Source organism: Oncorhynchus clarkii, chromosome 8 (genome assembly GCF_045791955.1).
Source record: "Oncorhynchus clarkii lewisi isolate Uvic-CL-2024 chromosome 8, UVic_Ocla_1.0, whole genome shotgun sequence".
NCBI lineage: Eukaryota > Metazoa > Chordata > Actinopteri > Salmoniformes > Salmonidae > Oncorhynchus > Oncorhynchus clarkii.
Genome location: NC_092154.1, coordinates 25175989 through 25196543, shown reverse-complemented (window position 1 = coordinate 25196543; position 20555 = coordinate 25175989). Strand labels below are relative to the sequence as shown.

At 46.3% G+C, this 20555-nt stretch overlaps 1 protein-coding gene across 1 annotated transcript in view; it reads right to left on the bottom strand.

Annotated features, from left to right (window-relative positions):
- LOC139415167 (mitochondrial peptide methionine sulfoxide reductase-like) overlaps positions 1-20555 on the bottom strand; it is a 106853-nt gene that overhangs the window by 23685 nt on the left and 62613 nt on the right. The window contains exons 2-5 of the mRNA XM_071163047.1: positions 17723-17791; positions 15957-16076; positions 11023-11127; positions 7385-7491 (exon numbers count right to left, since the gene is read on the bottom strand). Coding sequence (XP_071019148.1) covers positions 7385-7491; positions 11023-11127; positions 15957-16076; positions 17723-17791 — 401 coding nt within the window. The remainder of the gene's footprint in view (positions 1-7384; positions 7492-11022; positions 11128-15956; positions 16077-17722; positions 17792-20555) is intronic.

The window sequence follows — 20555 nt, the reverse complement described above, 5'->3', positions numbered from 1 at the left end:
TCTGAACAACCAACAGCGTGACAGAGGGAGAAAAATACAGAAATCATTGGAAAAGAGGCCAAGGTTCAGTCTGTAGGTCAACAGGAAGGATGAACATGACAGATTAATCTTCCCAAGGTGGACAGACAAGCTGACAGAAAGGCAGACATAATCTACAGTAACCCCAGCAATTACAACAGTCATGTATATTAGAGTCTTCCAACTCTTCCAATACGAGTGAGTGTAATCCAACATCTCCCCCCCGACACCCACAGCATCACCCTTATTTACTCAACCTCTGTCCTCCCACCATTTCAAGTCATTATGTCTGAAGGACAGAGAGAGGAGTGGAAAGGAGAGGAGGGTAAGAAAGTTGAGTTTGCTACTAAAGCAATTTCAAGACAGATTTGGCCGGCAGATGGTTGGCAGCGCCGTGTTTGTTAAACCAACTGGTCTGGTGCATTAGGATGTCGGGGAACAGCATGCCACGCCGCTCCATCAAAAATTGCCACAGATGGGGGGGGGGGGTACCGGGGAGGATGGGGGAGGTGGAGGGGACAAGGCCGGGGCCCGGCAAGCTGGTCAGGAAATAACGAGAGCAGCTAGCGAACGGAGGGGGAACAGATAATTAGCCCGGCCATGGCCTCCAGTCACTCAGTCATTCCACGAGAGAAGAGAGGGAGAGAGGAGAGGAGAAGGGGAAAGGGGATCCCTGAGGGTGTGCAGGTGAGGGGCTGTCACAGCTGGAGAGCAACTCCCCATTACCAGGGAGGAGACTCACCTTCACCTCCCACACACACACACACACACACACACACACACACATATACAGTATACACTGAGAGTACAAAACATTAGGAACACCTGCTCTTTCCATGACATTGACTGACCAGGTGAATCCAGGTGAAAGCTATGATCCCTTATTGATGTCAGCTGTTAAATCCACTTCAACCAGTGTAGATGAAGAGGAGGAGACAGGGATGTTCTGGGGGCAAAAGCGGGGATGCAACTCAATATTAGGAAGGTGTTCTTAATCTTTTGTACACTGTGTATTTACTCTCAGTCCTCTTTCCCTTTCCCCCTAACCATCTAGGTTAGTTTATGTCTACCATATATCCTCTCTAACAGTCCTCTTTCCCTTTCCTCCTAACCACCTAGGTTAGTTTATGTCTACCATATCTCCTCTCTAACAGTCCTCTTTCCCTTTCCTCCTAACCACCTAGGTTAGTTTATGTCTACCATATCTCCTCTCTAACAGTCCTCTTTCCCTTTCCTCCTAACCACCTAGGTTAGTTTATGTCTATCATATCTCCTCTCTAACAGTCCTCTTTCCCTTTCCTCCTAACCACCTAGGTTAGTTTATGTCTACCATATCTCCTCTCTAACAGTCCTCTTTCCCTTTCCTCCTAACCACCTAGGTTAGTTTATGTCTACCATATCTCCTCTCTAACAGTCCTCTGTCTTTCTCCAATCTCTTTGTTCCTAGCCCTGTCATGAGGTTCAGTTGGGCCTTACATCAGTGACTGCTGTCCACAGAAAACAGTCAAAATCTACCCCACCATGACCTAATGGCTCTGTGGATGACACAGTGACACAGTGTCACTGCTGTCACAACCCCTGCCTGGCCCTAGCCATTAAAACTGCAGTGACTCCCTGCTGTCACCTCGAATCAAGGGCACAACTGGTTGCCGTGGTTCCCCCCTAAATCAGATCTACGGTGAGGCCTGTCATCACCTTGACAATAGTCTGTCTGTGTAGCTGCAGCAACCTCAGTAGTTGTTCTGTTGAAAGGCATATTGTGCAAAGTGCGGGCATGCACACACACACACGCACACACACACGCACATGCACACGCACACACACACACACACAGCTCAGTTTACTCTCTACGCCATACCATATGAGCTACTAAACAGCATCGCTATATCCTTATGTCCACATCAATATCTGGCCCAAAAAATCCCTAACCTCACACAAGAGGCCGGAAAATGATAATACAAGTTAATGATAATATGGAAGTTCATGGCAAACAGCCTCTAGATAGCATGCTAGTTGCACTAGTCAACAGCATTGATGATGTGAGAGTAGAGTTATCCTAATGGTGTGATGGAGAAGTCTCTGTTTTAATGAGGTATAACAGTGGGCAGGCAGGCGAAGCTAGCTAGCTAATTACAGACAGATCTCTCACCCACACTGACAGTCGGCCTAATTGGTGGAGGTGGCCAGTCGTCTCGGCAGCGAGGAGAGGTAAGCAGCAGAACACGTCGTCGACAGCCTCTGAGGTAGAAACCTGTGTATTGTTGACGCACTAATAGATGGGAACAAGCCGGCCATAGCAGAGTTTTTATCTCCAGTCCTGAGAGAGGAGCATGAAATCACTTCAATTTCTCTGAGATGAGGAGAAGGGAACTGTGTGTCAGTCAGTTGTCATGATGTGAATGGTGAATGGGGCACAGTGCTCCCTAGTGTTGGAGAAAGGAAGGGTCACTTTTTGTGTCCTCAGTGTGGAAGTGTAGCTTGGTTTAGGGATGATGAGTTGGGATATGGTGGTGCCGTGAGGTGAGGTGAGACCAAAGATGGTGGATGAATAAAGATAGTTCACTCAGGCCGTTTACCATTGAAAAAAATGGTCAGTTCTGGTCTGCTTAACATGGGTGGATCTTCCATAGACACCAATGTGATAGCAGCTGGGTCTGGTCTGCGTAGTTCATTGACTGTAAGGTAACCAGACAAAACCAGGGAGTGGGATATCTCGCTTCCTCTTCCGTCTCTGCTGAGACTTTGTGTCCGAACTCAGTTTGCTTGACATATAAGACTACGACAGAACCACCTGATCTGGTTTTACAGTGATTATACCAGGAGGACATACAAGAATTTCAATGCAAATATTCTGTCTAAAACATATGGTAAAAATAACATCTAGAATATTTACTAATTTGGTCCCTATTGCAATGCGCCAGTTGCAATATAGATCAAAACAGATGAAAAGGAAGAATCTATAAACGGAAGTATTTTAAGTTAAGCAAAGTGTACACTGACAAGGGGGACTCTCCAGGGGTTTGCAAACAGATATGGAATATTAGAGAGAATGAGAAGCAATTTGCAGCCATTTAGAAATGACTGGAGATCAGAGACATGCATATTACATCTGAAATGAAAAACTCTGCTACAGTACCTCAGCATATTGCTTCAGCCCAGGCCATCTGATTCCAAACCAATACTAACCCCTCAACCCTAGCCTAGAACTAGGTCCAGCTTGATATTTAATTTCCTACACCATCATTTACTGAAATAAACTGAGATGGCAACGACTGTTATTATTAGACTTGTTATTAGACTTGTTATTGACCGCCATCCATCTATTGGGGGTATGGGTCACTTCTGTTGATCTACTTCCTAGTGGTCCTAGCAGAGGAAGGTCAGTGGAGGGAGACCCCACTGAGTGAAGTGCCCCAGTGCAAACTCCTCCCTCCTCACTATGGATCCCCCTCTCCTCCTCCTTCCTACCCCCTCTCCACCCCCCCCCCCCCCCCTCCTCTCGGTGCAGCTCGCTCGCCCCCCCGCAGTGTGGCATGATGCAGCACCTCAGACGGCAACACTCCGACGCAATAAATATGAATAACCCTGGCCTAAACCCCCCAACGTGGAGAAGGGGGACGCCCTCCCTGTCTCCATCTCCCTGTAACCCAGGAGACAATGAGCAAACAACCCCGCCATATTGACCTTTCACTTTCCATTGGCCACATGCACGTCCAACTATTGTCATCGCTTGTCCCCTTTATCCCTCTACCCTCCCCCTTCCTCCATTGCACTCTCCCTTTCCTTCTCTCTCTCTCACTCCCTCCCTCTCTCTTTATCCCTCTACCCTCCCCCTCCCTCCATTGCACTCTCCCTTTCCTTCTCTCTCTCTCTCTCACTCCCTCCATCTCTCTTTATCCCTCCCCGACTCCCCCCATTACGAACCCAGCTGTCAGTCAGAGCAAGCTTTATTAACCCCTTGACTGCCCTCCATTTCATTATGCCGGGGGTCAACAGCTGATTAAAACGCAGCCGAGGTGCCTCTCTACAGATGACCTACAACCCCAACCAAACCCAGCTTCATTAGGACTGCCTGTACCAATCACAGAGCTCGAGTGGTAGAACTGGGGTGGGCTGGAGGGTTGGGCCCTCCTCTGTTTCCATGGCAACAGGGCCGTGCTGCTAGGTTTGTGGTGCGGAGCAGATGTCTCAGCAGGGGGGGACAGCAGACAATGGAGGAAGACGAGAGGACGGGAGGAGGACAAAGAGGCAGCATGGCCAGCAGAGGGAGTGTGTGAGTGTGTTGGTATTGTCTGTGAGTCTGAGTGTGTGTAGCACACTTTGGCAAAGTAGTGATTGTGTAAGCAGAGGCTGCCACTTTGTGAACATAAACACAGCCAACAATAGCAAATGCTAGAGCAAAATAAACAGGTTTTCAGGTAAGTGCTGTGGCATTGTCTCAGGCCCGTGACCAGGGGGGACATTAGTGGCAAATGGCCTCCTTTCAGCCGAGACAAAACACAGCGAGACGAGCTCCGCTCACAGATGATATGATTGTCACGGTAGACGAGACGTGAACCGGAGAATAAATTAGACCCCCCTCCACAACCAACCGACGCAAATGTCAAAATTCACAGAGGGAGACCACATACACGCACCCAGTAAATGTGTGTTTCATAACACCAGCAAACAACACGGAAACTAACAACACAATATAAACTGTAGCAGCTCATCATGTGCTACTAAAGGGGAGAAATGAAATGATGATTTTCCCTTTATACGTCTGAAACACCTTCAAATTATCTATTCCAGATAGATAGATAGTAGAGGTAGACAGTGTGGGTGTGTGGCAGGCTGCATAGAGAGTGCCGTTATATTAGTTATAACCTAATGCACATAACGTCCCAACACAGACGCTTGCAAATATAAATGAAATCATCCACAATGTGCAGGCCAAAATGAGTTGTAGTAATAACGGCTGTGTTGTAAAGGAGATACTGACAGTAGCCAATTTAAGGCATCTCCTGCAGTGGCTGCTAGGCTGTGGTCCCTGACTGCAAGGGTAAATGGGGCTCATTTTGATGAGAGACTGGGTCTTGGAGGGAGGGGTAGAGGAACGGGGGATGGGATGGAGGGAGGGGTAGAGGAACGGGGGATGGGATGGAGGAAGGGGTAGAGGAACAGGGGATGGGATGGAGGGAGGGGTAGAGGAACGGGGGATGGGATGGAGGGGTAGAGGAATGGGGGATGGGATGGAGGGAGGGGTAGAGGAACGGGGGATGGGATGGAGGGGTAGAGGAACGGGGGATGGGATGGAGGGAGGGGTAGAGGAACGGGGGATAGGATGGAGGGAGGGGTAGAGGACTGGGGAATGGGATGGAGGGAGGGGTAGAGGAACGGGGGATAGGATGGAGGGAGGGGTAGAGGAACGGGGGATAGGATGGAGGGAGGGGTAGAGGAATGGGGGATGGGATGGAGGGAGGGGTAGAGGAATGGGGGATGGGATGGAGGGACCTGGTGTACCCTGGTCAGCTGTGTTATTATCCAGCCATTAGGAGAGGAGAGGCTGCAGTATCTCAGCCTCTCTCCCAGTAGCTTCATCAGCCTTGTTATTACCCAGTCATTAGGAGAGGAGAGGCTGCAGTATCTCAGCCTCTCTCCCAGTAGCTTCATCAGCCTTGTTATTATCCAGCCATTAGGAGAGGAGAGGCTGCAGTATCTCAGCCTCTCTCCCAGTAGCTTCATCAGCTGGAGGCAGCACTCCGTGAAGGAACAAATCCAACCAAAATGCTGCCCCTCCTCCTCCTACTCTCCTCCTCCTTTCCTCCACCTCCTCCGTCTCCGTGGGAGTGCACTCTATCTCCCCGTCTGGCTTCAACACCCCAACCCTGGCCCATGAAGCTGCATGGAGTGGTGGTGTGTTAGCCCGATGAATAGCCCACTGCAGGTCAGGTACAGTGGAAGAAAAGTGAGGAATGGAGTGAAGGTGGTAAGCAAACAGAGAAAATGTGTATGTTGGCAGCAACTGAATATCTTCTTGTTTCTATTGAAGGAAAAGTTAACTATTTAATGTAACTAACCTGATATGAAATGTATTGAATAGCTCCAAGGTTGATATTTCAGGACTGTACATGAAATGGTTCTCAACTCAACTGTGTATGTATGCTCTGTTCTGCCGATGAAGAGGTGGAGCATTGCTCATCCAGACGGATCTGACGCACCTTTCCCTCGTCTTGTCTCCTCGCTGCACAAAGACAGTATGGCAGAACTTCATCTGAATACAGCAGCTCAACAATAGAACAACGAAGGTGTCCAGACACTCAAGGTCATCTCATCGACACTCTCCAATGAGAGATTCAACTGTCAATAGATACAGGGACATGTCTTTATCCATTACTTGTCTAACATCCTGTGGTTGACATACCTCAGCTTCCATAGGAGAGAAGGGCCGGCTAAATGGAGAGCGAGGCAAGGGCGGAAATCAGGTCACAGAAAGTGGTTACAGAAGGAATCAAGACAAGAGAGAAGAGAGAAGAAAGAGAGAGAGAGAGAGAGAGAGAGGGAAGAGAAGAGAAGAGGGAGAGGAGAGAAGAGAGAGAGAAGAGACAGAAGAGAGAGAGAAGAGAGAGAAGAGAGAAGAGAGAGAGAAGAGAAGAGAAGTGAGCGAGAGAGAGAGAGAGAGAGAGAGAGAGAAGAGAAGAGAAGAGAAGAGAAGAGAAGAGAAGAGAGAGAGGAGAGAAGAGAGAGAGAAGAGAAGAGAGAGAGAGCGAGAGAGAGAGAGAGAGAGAGAGAGAGAGAGAAGAGAGCAGTACGGTTGTAGCCACCGGAGGGAGAGAGAGAGAAGGAGAGAGAAGAAGGAGAGACCAGCCTAGCTCCACTGTAAGCTCATGTTTTCTTTCTTCCTCTACCTGTCTCTCCCTTCTTCTGGAAGCCATGCATGCAGCAGTGTTGGGGAGGGTGGGGTCTAGTGCGGTAAAGCTGCTCCACATAGCGTTGCACCACAGAGATTCTGCTGTTCCTCCCCTCCTGTTTTCTCCTCTCACTAGGGGAATCAGTGACAGCATGCAATCCCTCTCCATTAAACATATGCATTATGCAGGTGGGGTAGGCTGCCTGGCTTTATGCATGTTCCCTGTAAGGTGACGGGATTTGAACCTGGACTGATGCTCGTTGGAAGCAAGCATTTAATGTGACTGGGGGGGGGGCGTTGTCTATCTCAATGTAAAGCTGCTATAATGTGTTCTGGTATGGGCCATATGGGGTTTTCTGTATTTATTTATTCGGGGGAAAAGGATTTTCTTTCAAATCCAGTTTCTACGGCTTGAACCTCTCGAGAGAACTGATTATTGAGTTGATGTGACTCCCACACACAGAAACTTTACTTTACCTTCTGATAGTCGTCTTTGGAGGCCAGAGCCTGTTCAAGCTGCTCCTGTGTGTATGTGTAAATGGCTGATCGATAGGTCGTTCCAACATCGTTGCCCTGGCGCATTCCTGACAATGAGAGAGAGAAGGCAATGTTGTCTAACTGTTAGAGAATTTACTGGACTAAAGAAAACTCTTTTCACTCAATATAGAGGAAGACATAAACAAAGGACAAATCACACAGAGAGACACACACACACAACCACACTCAGACAGACAAACATACAAACAAAGGGATATATAAACAAAGAAAGAAACGTCCTCTCACTGTCAACTGCGTTTATTTTCAGCAAACTTAACGTGTAAATATTTGTATGAACATAAGATTCAACAACTGAGACATAAACTGAACAAGTTCCACACACGTGACAAAGGAGGGGTCAACATCAAAAGTCAACAGTCAGTATCTGGTGTGGCCACCAGCTGCAATAAGTACTGCAGTGCATCTCCTCCTCATGTACTGCACCAGATATGCCAGATCTTGCTGTGAGATGTTACACCACTCTTCCATCAATACACCTGCAGGTTCCCGGACATTTCAGGTGGGGAATGGCCCTAGCCCTCACCCTCCGATCAAACAGGTCCCAGACATGCTCAATGGGATTGAGATCCGGGTTCTTTGCTGGCCATGGCAGAACACTGACATTCCTGTCTTGCAGGAAATCAAGCACAGAACGAGCAGTATAGCTGGTGGCACTGTCATGCTGGAGGGTTGTGTCAGGATGTGCCTGCAGGAAGGGTACCACATGAGGGAGGAGGATCTCTTCCCTCCACCTCCAAATCGATCCCACTCAAGAGCGTAGGCCTCGGTGTAACGCTCATTCCTTCAAAGATAAACGCGAATCCGACCATCACCCCTGGTGAGACAAACCGCGATTCGTCAGTGAAGAGCCCTTTTTGCCAGTCCTGTCTGGTCCAGCCACGGTGGGTTTGTGCCCATAGGCGACGGTGATGCCTGTTGAGGGCCTGCCTTACAACAGGCCTAAAAGCCCTTAGTCCAGCCTCTCTCAGCCTATTGCGGACAGTCTAAGCACTGATGGAGGGATTGTGCGTTCCTGGTGTAACTCGAGCAGTTGTTGTTGCCATCCTGTACCTGTCCCGCAGGTGTGATGTTCAGATGCACCAATCCTGTGCAGGTGTTGTTACACGTGGTCTGCCAATGCGAGGACGATCAGCTGTCCGTCCTGTCTCCCTGTAGTGCTGTCTTAGCTGTCTCACAGTACAGGCATTGCAAATTATTGCCCTGGCCACATCTGCAGTCCTCATGCCTCCTTGCAGCATGCCTAAGGCACATTCACGCTGATGAGCAGGGACCCTGGGCATCTTTCTTTTGGTGTTTTTCAGAGTCAGTAGAAAGGCCTCTTTAGTGTCCTAAGTCTTCATAACTGTGACCTTAATTTCCTACCATCTGTAAGATGTGTCTTAACAACCGTTCCACAGTTGCATGTTCATTAATTGTGTATGGTTCATTGAACAAGCATGGGAAACAGTGTTTAAACCTTTTACAATGAAGATCTGTGAAGTTATTTTGTTTTTTTACAAATTATCTTTGAAAGACAGGTTCCTGAAAAAGGAACTTTTGCTGAGTTTAAATATAAGGGGACCTAAGCTGAGATCATTTAATTTGCCAACCAACCAGCAGACGGTGCTTGCTCTGACAGGCTCGTCTTATGAACCAAACTCACAATCAACCCTGTCTGTCTGGGGAAAACTACCTGGAGATGAAACCAGACCAACCGCGCTGTAATTTCAATCAAAGTACAGTTCACCTTGATCCATATATAGAAACGGATACAGATACTGCCTGCCTCTGTGTAATTATTCTGTTTCTGGGAGCGGAGAGTATGCTGTGAAGACACACAGTGAACCACACTGATTTTGTTCCCTGACAAAAAGCTCCCATTCAAACACGCAATCATTGGCTAGGTGTTAGAGGACACATTTAGTCATACTGTTGATAGTAGTGTCCTGTCACGATCACATGGAATATGACAGTGAGTCTTATGATATGGGAATCAGTAGGTGTACCTCATCTAGCACCACTGGGCCTGTGAGCAGCACTTCAGAGAGTACTTGGCCTTAGTCTCTATCTGAACCTTCCTGAATATTACATCCACTTTGGGAATGAGGACTAAACTACAGCGGGAAGATATACAGGTACACTGTATTCACTGAGTATAACAAACATTTGGAACACCTTCCTAATATTGAGTTTGCACCCCTTTTGCCCTCAGAACAGCCCAATTCATTGGTGTATGGACTCTACAAGGTGTCGAAAGCGTTTCACAGGGATGCTGGCCCATGTTGACTCCAATGCTTCCCACAGTCGTGTCAAGTCGATTGGATGTCCTTTGGGTGGTGTACCATTTGTGATACACAGGGGAAACTGTTGAGCGTGAAAAACCCAGCAGCGTTGTAGTTCTTGACACACTCAAACCGGTGCACCTGGCACCTACTACCATACCCTGTTCAAAGGTACTTCAATCTTTGTCTTGCCCATTCCCCCTCTGAATGGCACACATACACAATCCATGTCTCAATTATCTCAAGGCGTACAAATCCTTATTTAACCTGTCTCCTCCTCTTCATCTACACTGGTTGAAGTGGATTTAACAGCTGACATCAATAAGGGATCATAGCGTTCACCCGGATTCTCTTGGTCAGTCTATGTCATAGAAACAGCAGGTGTTCTTAATGTTTTGTACTCTCAGTGTGGGTAATGCATTATGGATGCATATTTGATTTAATCAGGATCTTTCTTTGAGCCCACCATATCAAACCATCAAATCTAAAATAGCATCTTTGAAAAAGTTGAATGAAGGAAATGAACAGTTATATTCTGCACGCTAGGTGCAACAGCAGTATTCTGGAGCCAAACCACTCCGGAAGTAGGTCATGATTCATGACACTGAAGTGACCTGAGAATGATAACGTAGTACTGTCAACAGTGTGGAAGAAAGTCACCAACAATGTGTCTCATACTGTGTGTATTCTTCTCTGGGTCATATTGTGTGTATTCTACTCTGGGTCATATTGTATGTATTCTACTATGGGTCATACTGTGCGTATTCTACTCTGGGTCATACTGTGTGTATTCTACTCTGGGTCATATTGTGTGTATTCTACTCTGGGTCATACTGTGTGTATTCTACTATGGGTCATACTGTGTGTATTCTACTCTGGGTCATACTGTGTGTATTCTACTCTGGGTCAGGTCTAACACAGAGAGGCACATTTCTCTGGGGCCGTGTGTACCCTGTGGACTCACACACACTCACACAGGGTCAACAAGGGTCAAATTAAACACACACTCACAGCGCTGTGTGTGATTAGGTCACACACTCCAGGCACCTCTCTGGGTGGAGCGTGACTCTCTCTCTCTCCCTCTCTCCCTCTCCTTCCCTCCCTTCCTCCCTCCCTTCATTCCATAGAACCCTGATTGTAGGCGCTCAAAATGGCGGGCTCATAATTTTGCTATGGATAGCTTAGGGCAGAGAGAACGCAGTATAGACTTGGTTTAAACTACGGCAAGTTGTTTGGAAATACTGTAATTGTATATAACAGAGGTGTCTGTGTGTGGATGGACAGACAGGGTTTTACCTTGAGTTGGGTTGTGGCTCTCCCAAAACACCTTGAGCAGTTTGGAGAAACTTGTCTTCTCTGGCTCCCAGACCACCCGGACAACCTCAGTATGACCTGTTCTACCTGAAGGAGACAGCAGCAGACAGGAGAGATGGGGAGGTTAGGAGAAATAGGCAGAAAGTTGCCCCAATCCACTGGTCCAGGATCAGATATTTCCTTATCCCTCCGGTTAAGATTAGGAGTGGTTTATGATAATCTCATTCTAGCTCTGTGGATAAGTAACCTTGTGTTTTATATCAACTCACTAGAAGCAGCGAAAAGCCTGACTGTGAGTGTCTCTTGTTCTCCAGTCCAGTCGTGAGCTGCTGTCCTGGAGGAGTTCTGAATGTTTTAACCAAGAAGAGATCCCCTCTGGCCCAGGGCTCTGGAGGTACAGTAGGAGTGTCCTCCAACCACGCAAGCTGGAGACCCAGGACGGGCTGATTGGATAGAGCTGTTTGGAGAACTCTTTCATTCACTCTTCCACTTCTATCTCCTCCTTTCTCTTTCTGTCTTCTCATCCCCTACTTTGTCTCATCTCGCTCCCCACACTCGCTTCCTCCATTACTGGCAGTTGAATATCTAGTGCCGAGGGACATTCACAAAAGTTCACATCTCAATATGACCGAGTAAAACAGTATTTCATATAACGGCCCGCTCTTCTATTCCTAATTCAAGACATTTCTAGCGAGAGGACTTTATTCCACTGAGATTGGTGTGTGTTTAATATCACCTCATAAGACTGTGTTCTCCACTATCTGCAGCACATCTACAGCTGGGATATTAAAAAAGTAATAAGAACTAACCTGTAGGGTCACTCTCATTACAGACTGACGCTACAGAGGAACTGTACAATAAACCTGATGGAAGAACACAGTGATGTCCTGGAGACAGGAGGAGGAACAAGGGAGTACATGGGACACAACTGATATGGTGTATAATTTTGTGCACACACACACACACACACACACACACAAACACACACACACACACACACTCAAATTCAGGAATCAATTTTCTCCCTCCCTCTACCATTCTCTCTCTCTGTAAACAATTCTTTCTTTCAAATCCATCCTTCCATTGTCTCTCTTTCAGCCTCTCTTTATTTCTCCTTTCTCCTCCATCCGGTGGCTCCCTCGCTCAGCTGGTGGGCCTGGCAGTGGAGCTGTGTGTTCAGGGTGAGCTGAAGGACGCCAGAGACACACACACACACACACACACACACACACACACACACACACACACACACACAGCCATCATCCGCTGGCAGCTCAGGGGAGGATGGGCAACACGGCTGCCAGCATGAGGCTCAGCAGAAGTCAGAAGTCCATATGCCACCACTCTCTGCATCCCACTGCACTATATGCATGGGCTGGAGCAAAGAATACGTTACACTCTTTTGTATTCAGATTTCTTTTTCAAATGTGATTGACTGTGATTGACCAACTATGGTGTTCAAAGACAATGAGGACTTGTGACCTCCAGCCCTGTATTCATGTACTGCCCTGTCCTATTTTCTACTGTACACATCCCTCATCCAAATGGTGCTTTCCTCCATTCTCTCTCTGTTTCTCTGTCTTTGTGTCGGTTGTCTGTTCAATACATTCCTGCAACCTCTAATCCCTTGTTGACACAGGATCCCGTTCCAATCTGCACACTGCAGACGCTCTGCTGGGATTAGGGGAAGGAGGAAGGGGTACAGTTATCTTTCTACAGCCACACAGGGCTCAAACCCCCTCACATTGATCTGCAGCCCCATAAGCAGTGAGTAACAGTCAGTAGCAGTCAGACAGTTAGTAGCAGTCAGTAACAGTCAGTAACAGTCAGACACAGTCAGACACAGTCAGACACGGTTAGTAGCAGTCAGTAACAGTCAGTAACAGTCAGACACAGTCAGTAACAGTCAGTAACAGTCAGACACAGTCAGTAGCAGTCAGTAACAGTCAGTAACAGTCAGACACAGTCAGTAACAGTCCTACACAGTTAGTAGCAGTCAGACACAGTCAGTAGCAGTCAGTAACAGTCAGTAACAGTCAGACACAGTCAGTAACAGTCAGTAACAGTCAGACACAGTCAGTAGCAGTCAGTAACAGTCAGACACAGTCAGTAACAGTCCTACACAGTTAGTAGCAGTCAGACACAGTCAGTAGCAGTCAGTAACAGTTAGTAACAGTCAGACACAGTTAGTAGCAGTCAGTAACAGTCAATAACAGTCAAGACACAGGCAGTAACAGTCAGACACAGTTAGTAGCAGTCAGACACAGTCAGTAGCAGTCAATAACAGTTAGTAGCAGTCAGACACAGTCAGTAGCAGTCAGTAACAGTTAGTAACAGTCAGACACAGTTAGTAGCAGTCAGTAACAGTCAATAACAGTCAAGACACAGGCAGTAACAGTCAGACACAGTTAGTAGCAGTCAGACACAGTCAATAACAGTCAACAGCAGTCAATAGCAGTCAGTAGCATTCAATAACAGTCAATAGCAGTCAATAGCATTCAATAGCATTCAATATCATTCAATAACAGTCAATAACAGTCAATAGCAGTCAATATCATTCAATAACAGTCAATAACAGTCAATAGCAGTCAGTAGCAGTCAGTAGCATTCAATAACAGTCAATAGCATTCAATATCATTCAATAACAGTCAATAACAGTCAATATCATTCAATAACAGTCAATAACAGTCAATAGCAGTCAGTAGCAGTCAGTAGCATTCAATAACAGTCAATAGCAGTCAATAGCATTCAATAACAGTCAATAGCAGTCAATAACAGTCAATAGCATTCAATATCATTCAATAACAGTCAATAACAGTCAATAGCAGTCAATATCATTTAATAACAGTCAATAGCAATCAATAACAGTCAATAGCAGTCAATAGCATTCAATAACAGTCAATAGCAGTCAATAACAGTCAATAGCATTCAATATCATTCAATAGCAGTCAGTAACATTCAATAGCAGTCAATATCATTCAATAACAGTCAATAGCATTCAGTAGCAGTCAGTAACATTCAATAATAGTCAATAGCAGTCAGTAGCATTCAATAACAGTCAATAGCAGTCAATAGCAGTCAGTAGCAGTCAGTAGCATCCAGTAAGTCAGTAGCAGTCAGTAGCAGTCAATAGCAGTCAGTAACAGTCAATAGCAGTCAGTAGCAGTCAGTAACAGTCAATAGCAGTCAGTAGCAGTCAGTAACAGTCAATAGCAGTCAGTAACAGTCAATAGCAGTCAATAGCAGTCAGTAACAGTCAGTAACAGTCAGTAGCAGTCAGTAACAGTCAATAGCAGTCAATAGCAGTCAATAGCAGTCAGTAGCAGTCAGTATTAGTCACTAGCCGTCAGCAGTTGTCCGTAACAGTCAGAAACAGTCAGAAACTGTCAGTAACAGTCAGTAACAGCCTGTAACAGTCAGTAGCAGTGAGTGGCAGTCAGTGAGCTGAGGCAGGATTTCAGCACCACCAGATGGACAGCTCCTCACCTAAGCGCAGTACCCCGCATTCTGCATTCTACAGGGCAGTTCCACTACTGCCAGAACAGAAAACGAATGATAACAAAACATAAATAAAATGAAACACGTGCACGCACATACACACACAGTCTCACACACACACGTTTCTTTTAGTATCGTTGAGGGACCAAACAATTGGTTCCCATTCAAAATCTTATTTTCCCTAACCCCTAACTCCGAACCCCTAACCCTAACCCTTACTCCTAACCCTAATTGTAATACTAATCCTAAACCTAACCCCTATGCCTAAAATAGTATGTTTCCTTGTGGGGACCGGCAAAATGTCCCCACTTGTCCAAATTTTACTTTCTTTACTATCCTTGTGAGGATTTCTTGTCCCCACAAGGATAGTAAAACCAGAAACACACACACGCACACACACACACTGCCGAGGGCCCAGCCAAGTCTGTGAAGGTCAGTGCTGGTCATGAGGGTTCAGACAAAGCCCTCAGTCCTCAGAGGAACACCCAGCAGGGTTTTATGATGTTACCTCCTATACCCAGAAAACTACATTCACACTGAGAGCAAAATCTAATTTCCTAAATCCTAAATCCCTCAAAGCAGGATGGAGATACAGTGGGTGCATATAAAAATAACACAGAGACAGCTGACAGTGTTTGGATAATGCCCCAAAACACCCAACTCCCATTATCGCAACGAAAGGAAAACTGTAGAGAGCAAGTTCACTGTCTGAACCACGGCGACTTTCTTCCACCGCTGATTTGGATTCTCATTTCCAAACCTATTTTTTATTCTCCATTTCAATAGACAGCTCAAAATGACACCTACTGTAGCTGCTGTGTTACTAAGAGGAACATCCATCACAGAACCATAGAGCTACTGTAGTGATGCTCCTCCTGGTGGATTTCTCTAGTCACACACTGCACACAAACTTAGAAAGTAGAATACAGACAGATACTGGTGTGTACCAAACAATGGCCTTACACACACTCCTTAACTGTCAGGATCATTAAACACACAAACACACACACCATGCTAGACCGCGGTCAACAATTTGTGGCAACCTTTTCCCTGCTCCACTAGAAATCGGGCCTGTGGGATTCCATTGTGTTTTCATGGGCAGGTTGTGAGAAAACTAAGAGCTGAATACTGTCAATATAAACACCTCTGCTACTGACAGTAGTACAGTAGTATCTGATAGGAATGTAAGGACATTCATTAAATACGTGTAGAAGTCGATTTAACATGAGGAGATGATCAACACGTGCATCATTTATGAGGCTGGATAGTGTGTTACGCACACAGAGTGTGGAGGGCGGCTTATGACACACAATAGTCAAAATAGTGAATTATTGCGAGCACGCTGTTTATTCTACAAGCATTTGGACATTGTGACAGAGTCAGGGGCATTGTTGATAGCTAGCTATGTTGAGTGGTACCTGTGCAGGTCTCTTCGTAGCTGGGGTTGGGGGTGAGGCCTCCAGCATAGCCCACTTGGGTGGAGTAGACCCCCTTCTGCTTCCAGAACTTCCTCTCTGCTCCCCAGAAACAGCCCATCCCTTTAACACAACACACCTTAGTCAGAAACAGACCCTCCCTTTAACCGAACATACTTCTGTCAGAAACAAACCATCCCTTTAACACAACAGACCTCATACAGAAAGAGACCATCCCTTTAAGACAAGACAGAAAATACTTGTGACCTTGAGACATTAAGTTCACAAATGCATAGTTCTGAGATATTGAGCATCAAAGTTTTAACATTCCAGATCTCAGAACTGTTTTGTCGTGAATTCTTCTTTCATATCCCATTAACGTCCTCACGTACCTAAAGTGCAGAGTATCACAATCCTAAGACATTTGTAAATCAGTTTTTTTAAGGGAGTGCAATTGCAAATAGAATCTTATGGCTCTGAAATGTCCGTCTGGGTTCAGCCAGATTGTAGCTATTTGAATACATAAATGATAAAATAGCACTATATTACCAAGATAGAGTCAGAACACATCATCAAATACATTAAGACATGTATTATGGTCATCAGATGAATTGCGGTCATCACTGAACAACGATGTGACAACAACATTTACTTTCAGATTTCTGCCTGTTGTTTTTTGCTTGTGTGCCATTATTGCTGACTAGACTAGCCCAGACCATACCTAGAGGGAGATGGCAAAGACGTGTTCTGATTAGTCCGTCTGTATTTCTTCAGGTTTGTGATTGCATTGCAGATAGAACCTTATAGTGCCAAGTTTAAATGGGTTTATACAGATAGGACCTTACAGTATCAAGTTTAAATGTGTTTATACAGATAGAACCTTACAGTGCCAAGTTCAAATGGGTTTATCCAGATAGAACCTTATAGTGCCAAGTTTAAATTGGTTTATACAGATAGAACCTTACAATGTCAAGTTCAAATGGGTTTATACAGATAGAACCTTATAGTGCCAAGTTTAAATGGCTTTATACAGATAGGACCTTATAGTCCCCAAGGTCTCGATCTCAGTTACCAGCTTTGGAGGGATAATGGGTGGGTCGATGGATGATAAGGTGGAGTGAATAAAACACTAAACAGTGTTGATTTCATTACCTGTCTTAGGTGTGACATGAATACAACAGCCCACACTGATACAACACATACCATGTGGGAGTATTAACACAAGGTAAGGCTGAACGCAGCTAGTCACTGGCACAGTGACCAGGGGGGGTAGAAGGAAGGCTCAAGTCAAGTCAAGGGTAACTGGCACCTTTTAAGGCTGTCCACGGGGGGATTTGTGATTTGAAACGCTCGACCGGTAACAAGAGCATGTAAGACTGCTTTAAAACATGCTTATTTGTACACAGGCCCGGGAGATAAAGAGGCTGATTTCTCTGCTGTCTGTCCTGATGGATTACACAGTTTGACTCCCCGAATGGAGAAAAGAGGAGCTGAACTAATGCATTCTATTAAAGAGATCCTAATCACCCCCTGCAATTAATCTCTGCACCCCTTCCTCCTACCCATCCCACCCCTCAATTCTCTCTCTCTATCTTCTTTTTGTTTTTCACTTATTTTTCTGAACCTAACTGAGTATCGGGGGGGGGGGGTGGGGGGGAGACTAATTACACTATACTGTCCGGGTGTCATCTTCCCCTCTTTCCCCCTATCCCTCTCTCCTCTCCCCCCTCCCTCCCGTACTCCCCCCTCTTCTCATACGCATCACTTACCAAACATAGACATCTGAAGTCCCTCTGGGAATGGTGGAACAGCCCTGTTGCCGTTGACGTCGTGCTTGGCTGTAGGACACACAGAGAACAATGGAGAAGGTCTCTGTCAGTCAAACACAGACACACACACACACACGCACGAGCACACGCCAAACACACACGTGCGCACACACTACCACCAAACAAACGCTTACACACCGACACACTCACCAGTGATACAATAATGACCGGTCATTGTAAGATAGTCTGGTCTATCTCTGGTGTGGAAGGACTGAGGAGCGATTGCTTTTCTTGCATTGGCAGTAGCTATCCCCTTCCATACGAGGAGCACCATCACTAGAAACGGATGTGTTGTGGGGCATGACTGCAGTTGGTTCTATTCCAGTAAACTAATTACCCAACACAAAGAGGTACTTTGCCATCACAAAATAAAGGCAGTGAAAATTCACCTGTGGGGGGTTTTGCAGCTTACGCACACACTGACCCATTTAAACACTCCCATTCATCCCTGCATGATTTCATAGCAACCGGAATCATTGAAATCAACTGACAAAGCCAGAGGTGGAAGAAGTCCAATTGGGGCTACAGAGCCACCTGGCTGAGCTAATGTATGTGTGTGTGTGTGTGTGTGTGTATGTATGTGTGTGTGTGTGTGTGTGTGTGTGTGTGTGTGTGTGTGTGTGTGTGTGTGTGTGTGTGTGCTGCAGATGGCCTGCTGTTGTGGAGGGCAGTGTGTGTGGATTAGGATAAATGGGGGGGAGTGAGCCCAACATCTGGAGCCAGTCATGCCCTCGCTGCGCTGTCCTCATGCATGAGCGCGTCGCCATGGCAGCCAGGCGTGCCGATACAGTCAGCTGGAGACCGAGCACCAGACAATCTACTGCAGCACCGTAGTCACACACCCACCACGGCCTCCGTCAGTCAGTCTGTCTCTCTGTTAGTCAGTCTCTGTCAGTCTGTCTGTCTCTCTGTCAGTCAGTCTCTCTGCCTCTCTGTCAGTCCGTCCCTCTGCCTCTGTCAGTCCGTCTCTCTGTCAGTCCGTCTCTCTGTCCATCTCTCTGTCTCTGTCAGTCCGTCTCTCTGTCAGTCCGTCACTCTGTCAGTCCGTCTGTCTTTCCGTCTCTCTGTCAGTAGGTCTCTCTGCCTCTCTGTCAGTCATTATCTCTGTCTCTCTGTCAGTCCATCTCTCTGTCAGTCCGTCTCTCTGTCCATCTCTCTGTCTCTGTCAGTCCGTCTCTCTGTCAGTCCGTCACTCTGTCAGTCCGTCACTCTGTCAGTCCGTCAGTCCGTCTCTCTGTCAGTCCATCTCTCTGTCAGTCCGTCTCTCTGTCAATCTGTCAGTCAGTCTCTCTGTCAGTACGTCTCTCTGTCAGTTCGTCAGGCCGTCTCTCTGTCAGTCCGTCTCTGTCAGTCCGTCAGTCCGTCCGTCTGCTGCAGGGCAGGGACAGTTTCATCACCTCAAACAGATAGTTTCCTTCTCTTCTGATGTGAAACATGTTGTGATGTGGGATGCAGAGCTCAGCTGTGAGGTTAAAGAAACCCTGCCTTTACTTAACAATCTCTCTGACTATAGAGATGTTTTAGGTGACTTCATTTTCAGAACCGTTCGCCTTTTTATTCATACAGAAAGTTGGCAAGGTTAGTTGGATGAAAAATATGTTCGCCTCTGTGTTTGTGTAAAGACTATGTCATGTTGACCTGAGTGACAGAAGACACACTGAGATGCCTTGTCTCCTGGCCAGCCTCAATAAACCCCCCTCCATTTTGGAATTGGAAGATTGCTGCTAAAGTGCTGTGAACAGGCAGGCTAGCATGGAGCCTAGCTGGGCCCAACTAATTTAATCTGTGAGAGTGGAGTGAGGAGAATGCATTAGAACAAACATCATTAAATCACTTTTACAACCACACTGCTCACCAGCCCAGAATGTTTCCCAGAGTTCAGCACATAGGGACTCAAGCCAATGCTACATGTAGCATAGTAGTGACGTTGTCCCAGTTTTACTACAGTTTCATTCCTATGACTGCCAAAACCTCTGCCAGTGAACCATAGATTTGAAATCATTGCATTGTGGAATATCAGTCCTGGGCTAAAGCAGGCCAAGATACATATATTTTTTCATTTCTTTTTTACTTTTACCCCTTTTTCTCCCCAATTTCATGGTATCCAATTGGTAGTTACAGTCTTGTCTCATCCCTGCAACTCCCGTACGGTCTCGAGAGAGAGGCGAAGGTCGAGAGCCATGCGTCCTCGAAAACACGACCCAACCACGCCGCACTGCTTCTTGACACAATGCCCGCTTAACCCGGAAGCGAGCCGTACCAATGTGAGGAGGAAGGAAACACTGTACACCTGACGACCGTGTCACCGGAGAGAAGAATGGTGCTACGGGGTTATTATCCTAATCTGCAATGCACCATGGCTTTCTGCTGTGGCCATACCATAGGGCCCATACACTCCCATATGCAGTAGCTTGTGAAAGTATTCATCCCCCCTGGGATTTTTTACTATTTTGTTGCCTTTGGTGGTTTCAATCATTTGATTTACACAACATGCCTACCACTTTGAAGATAAAAAATATTTTTAAAGTGAAACAGAGAAATAAGCCAAAAAAAACAGAAAACTTGAACGTGCATAACTATTCTTAGGGTCATTGTCCTGCTGGAAGGTGAACCTCCGTCCCAGTCTCAAATCCCTGGAAGACTGAAACAGGTTTCCCTCAAGAATGTTCCTGTATTTAGAGCCATGCATCCTTACTTCAATTCTGACCAGTTTCCCAGTCCCTGCCAATTAAAAACATTCCCACAGCATGAGGCTGCCACCACCATGCTTCAC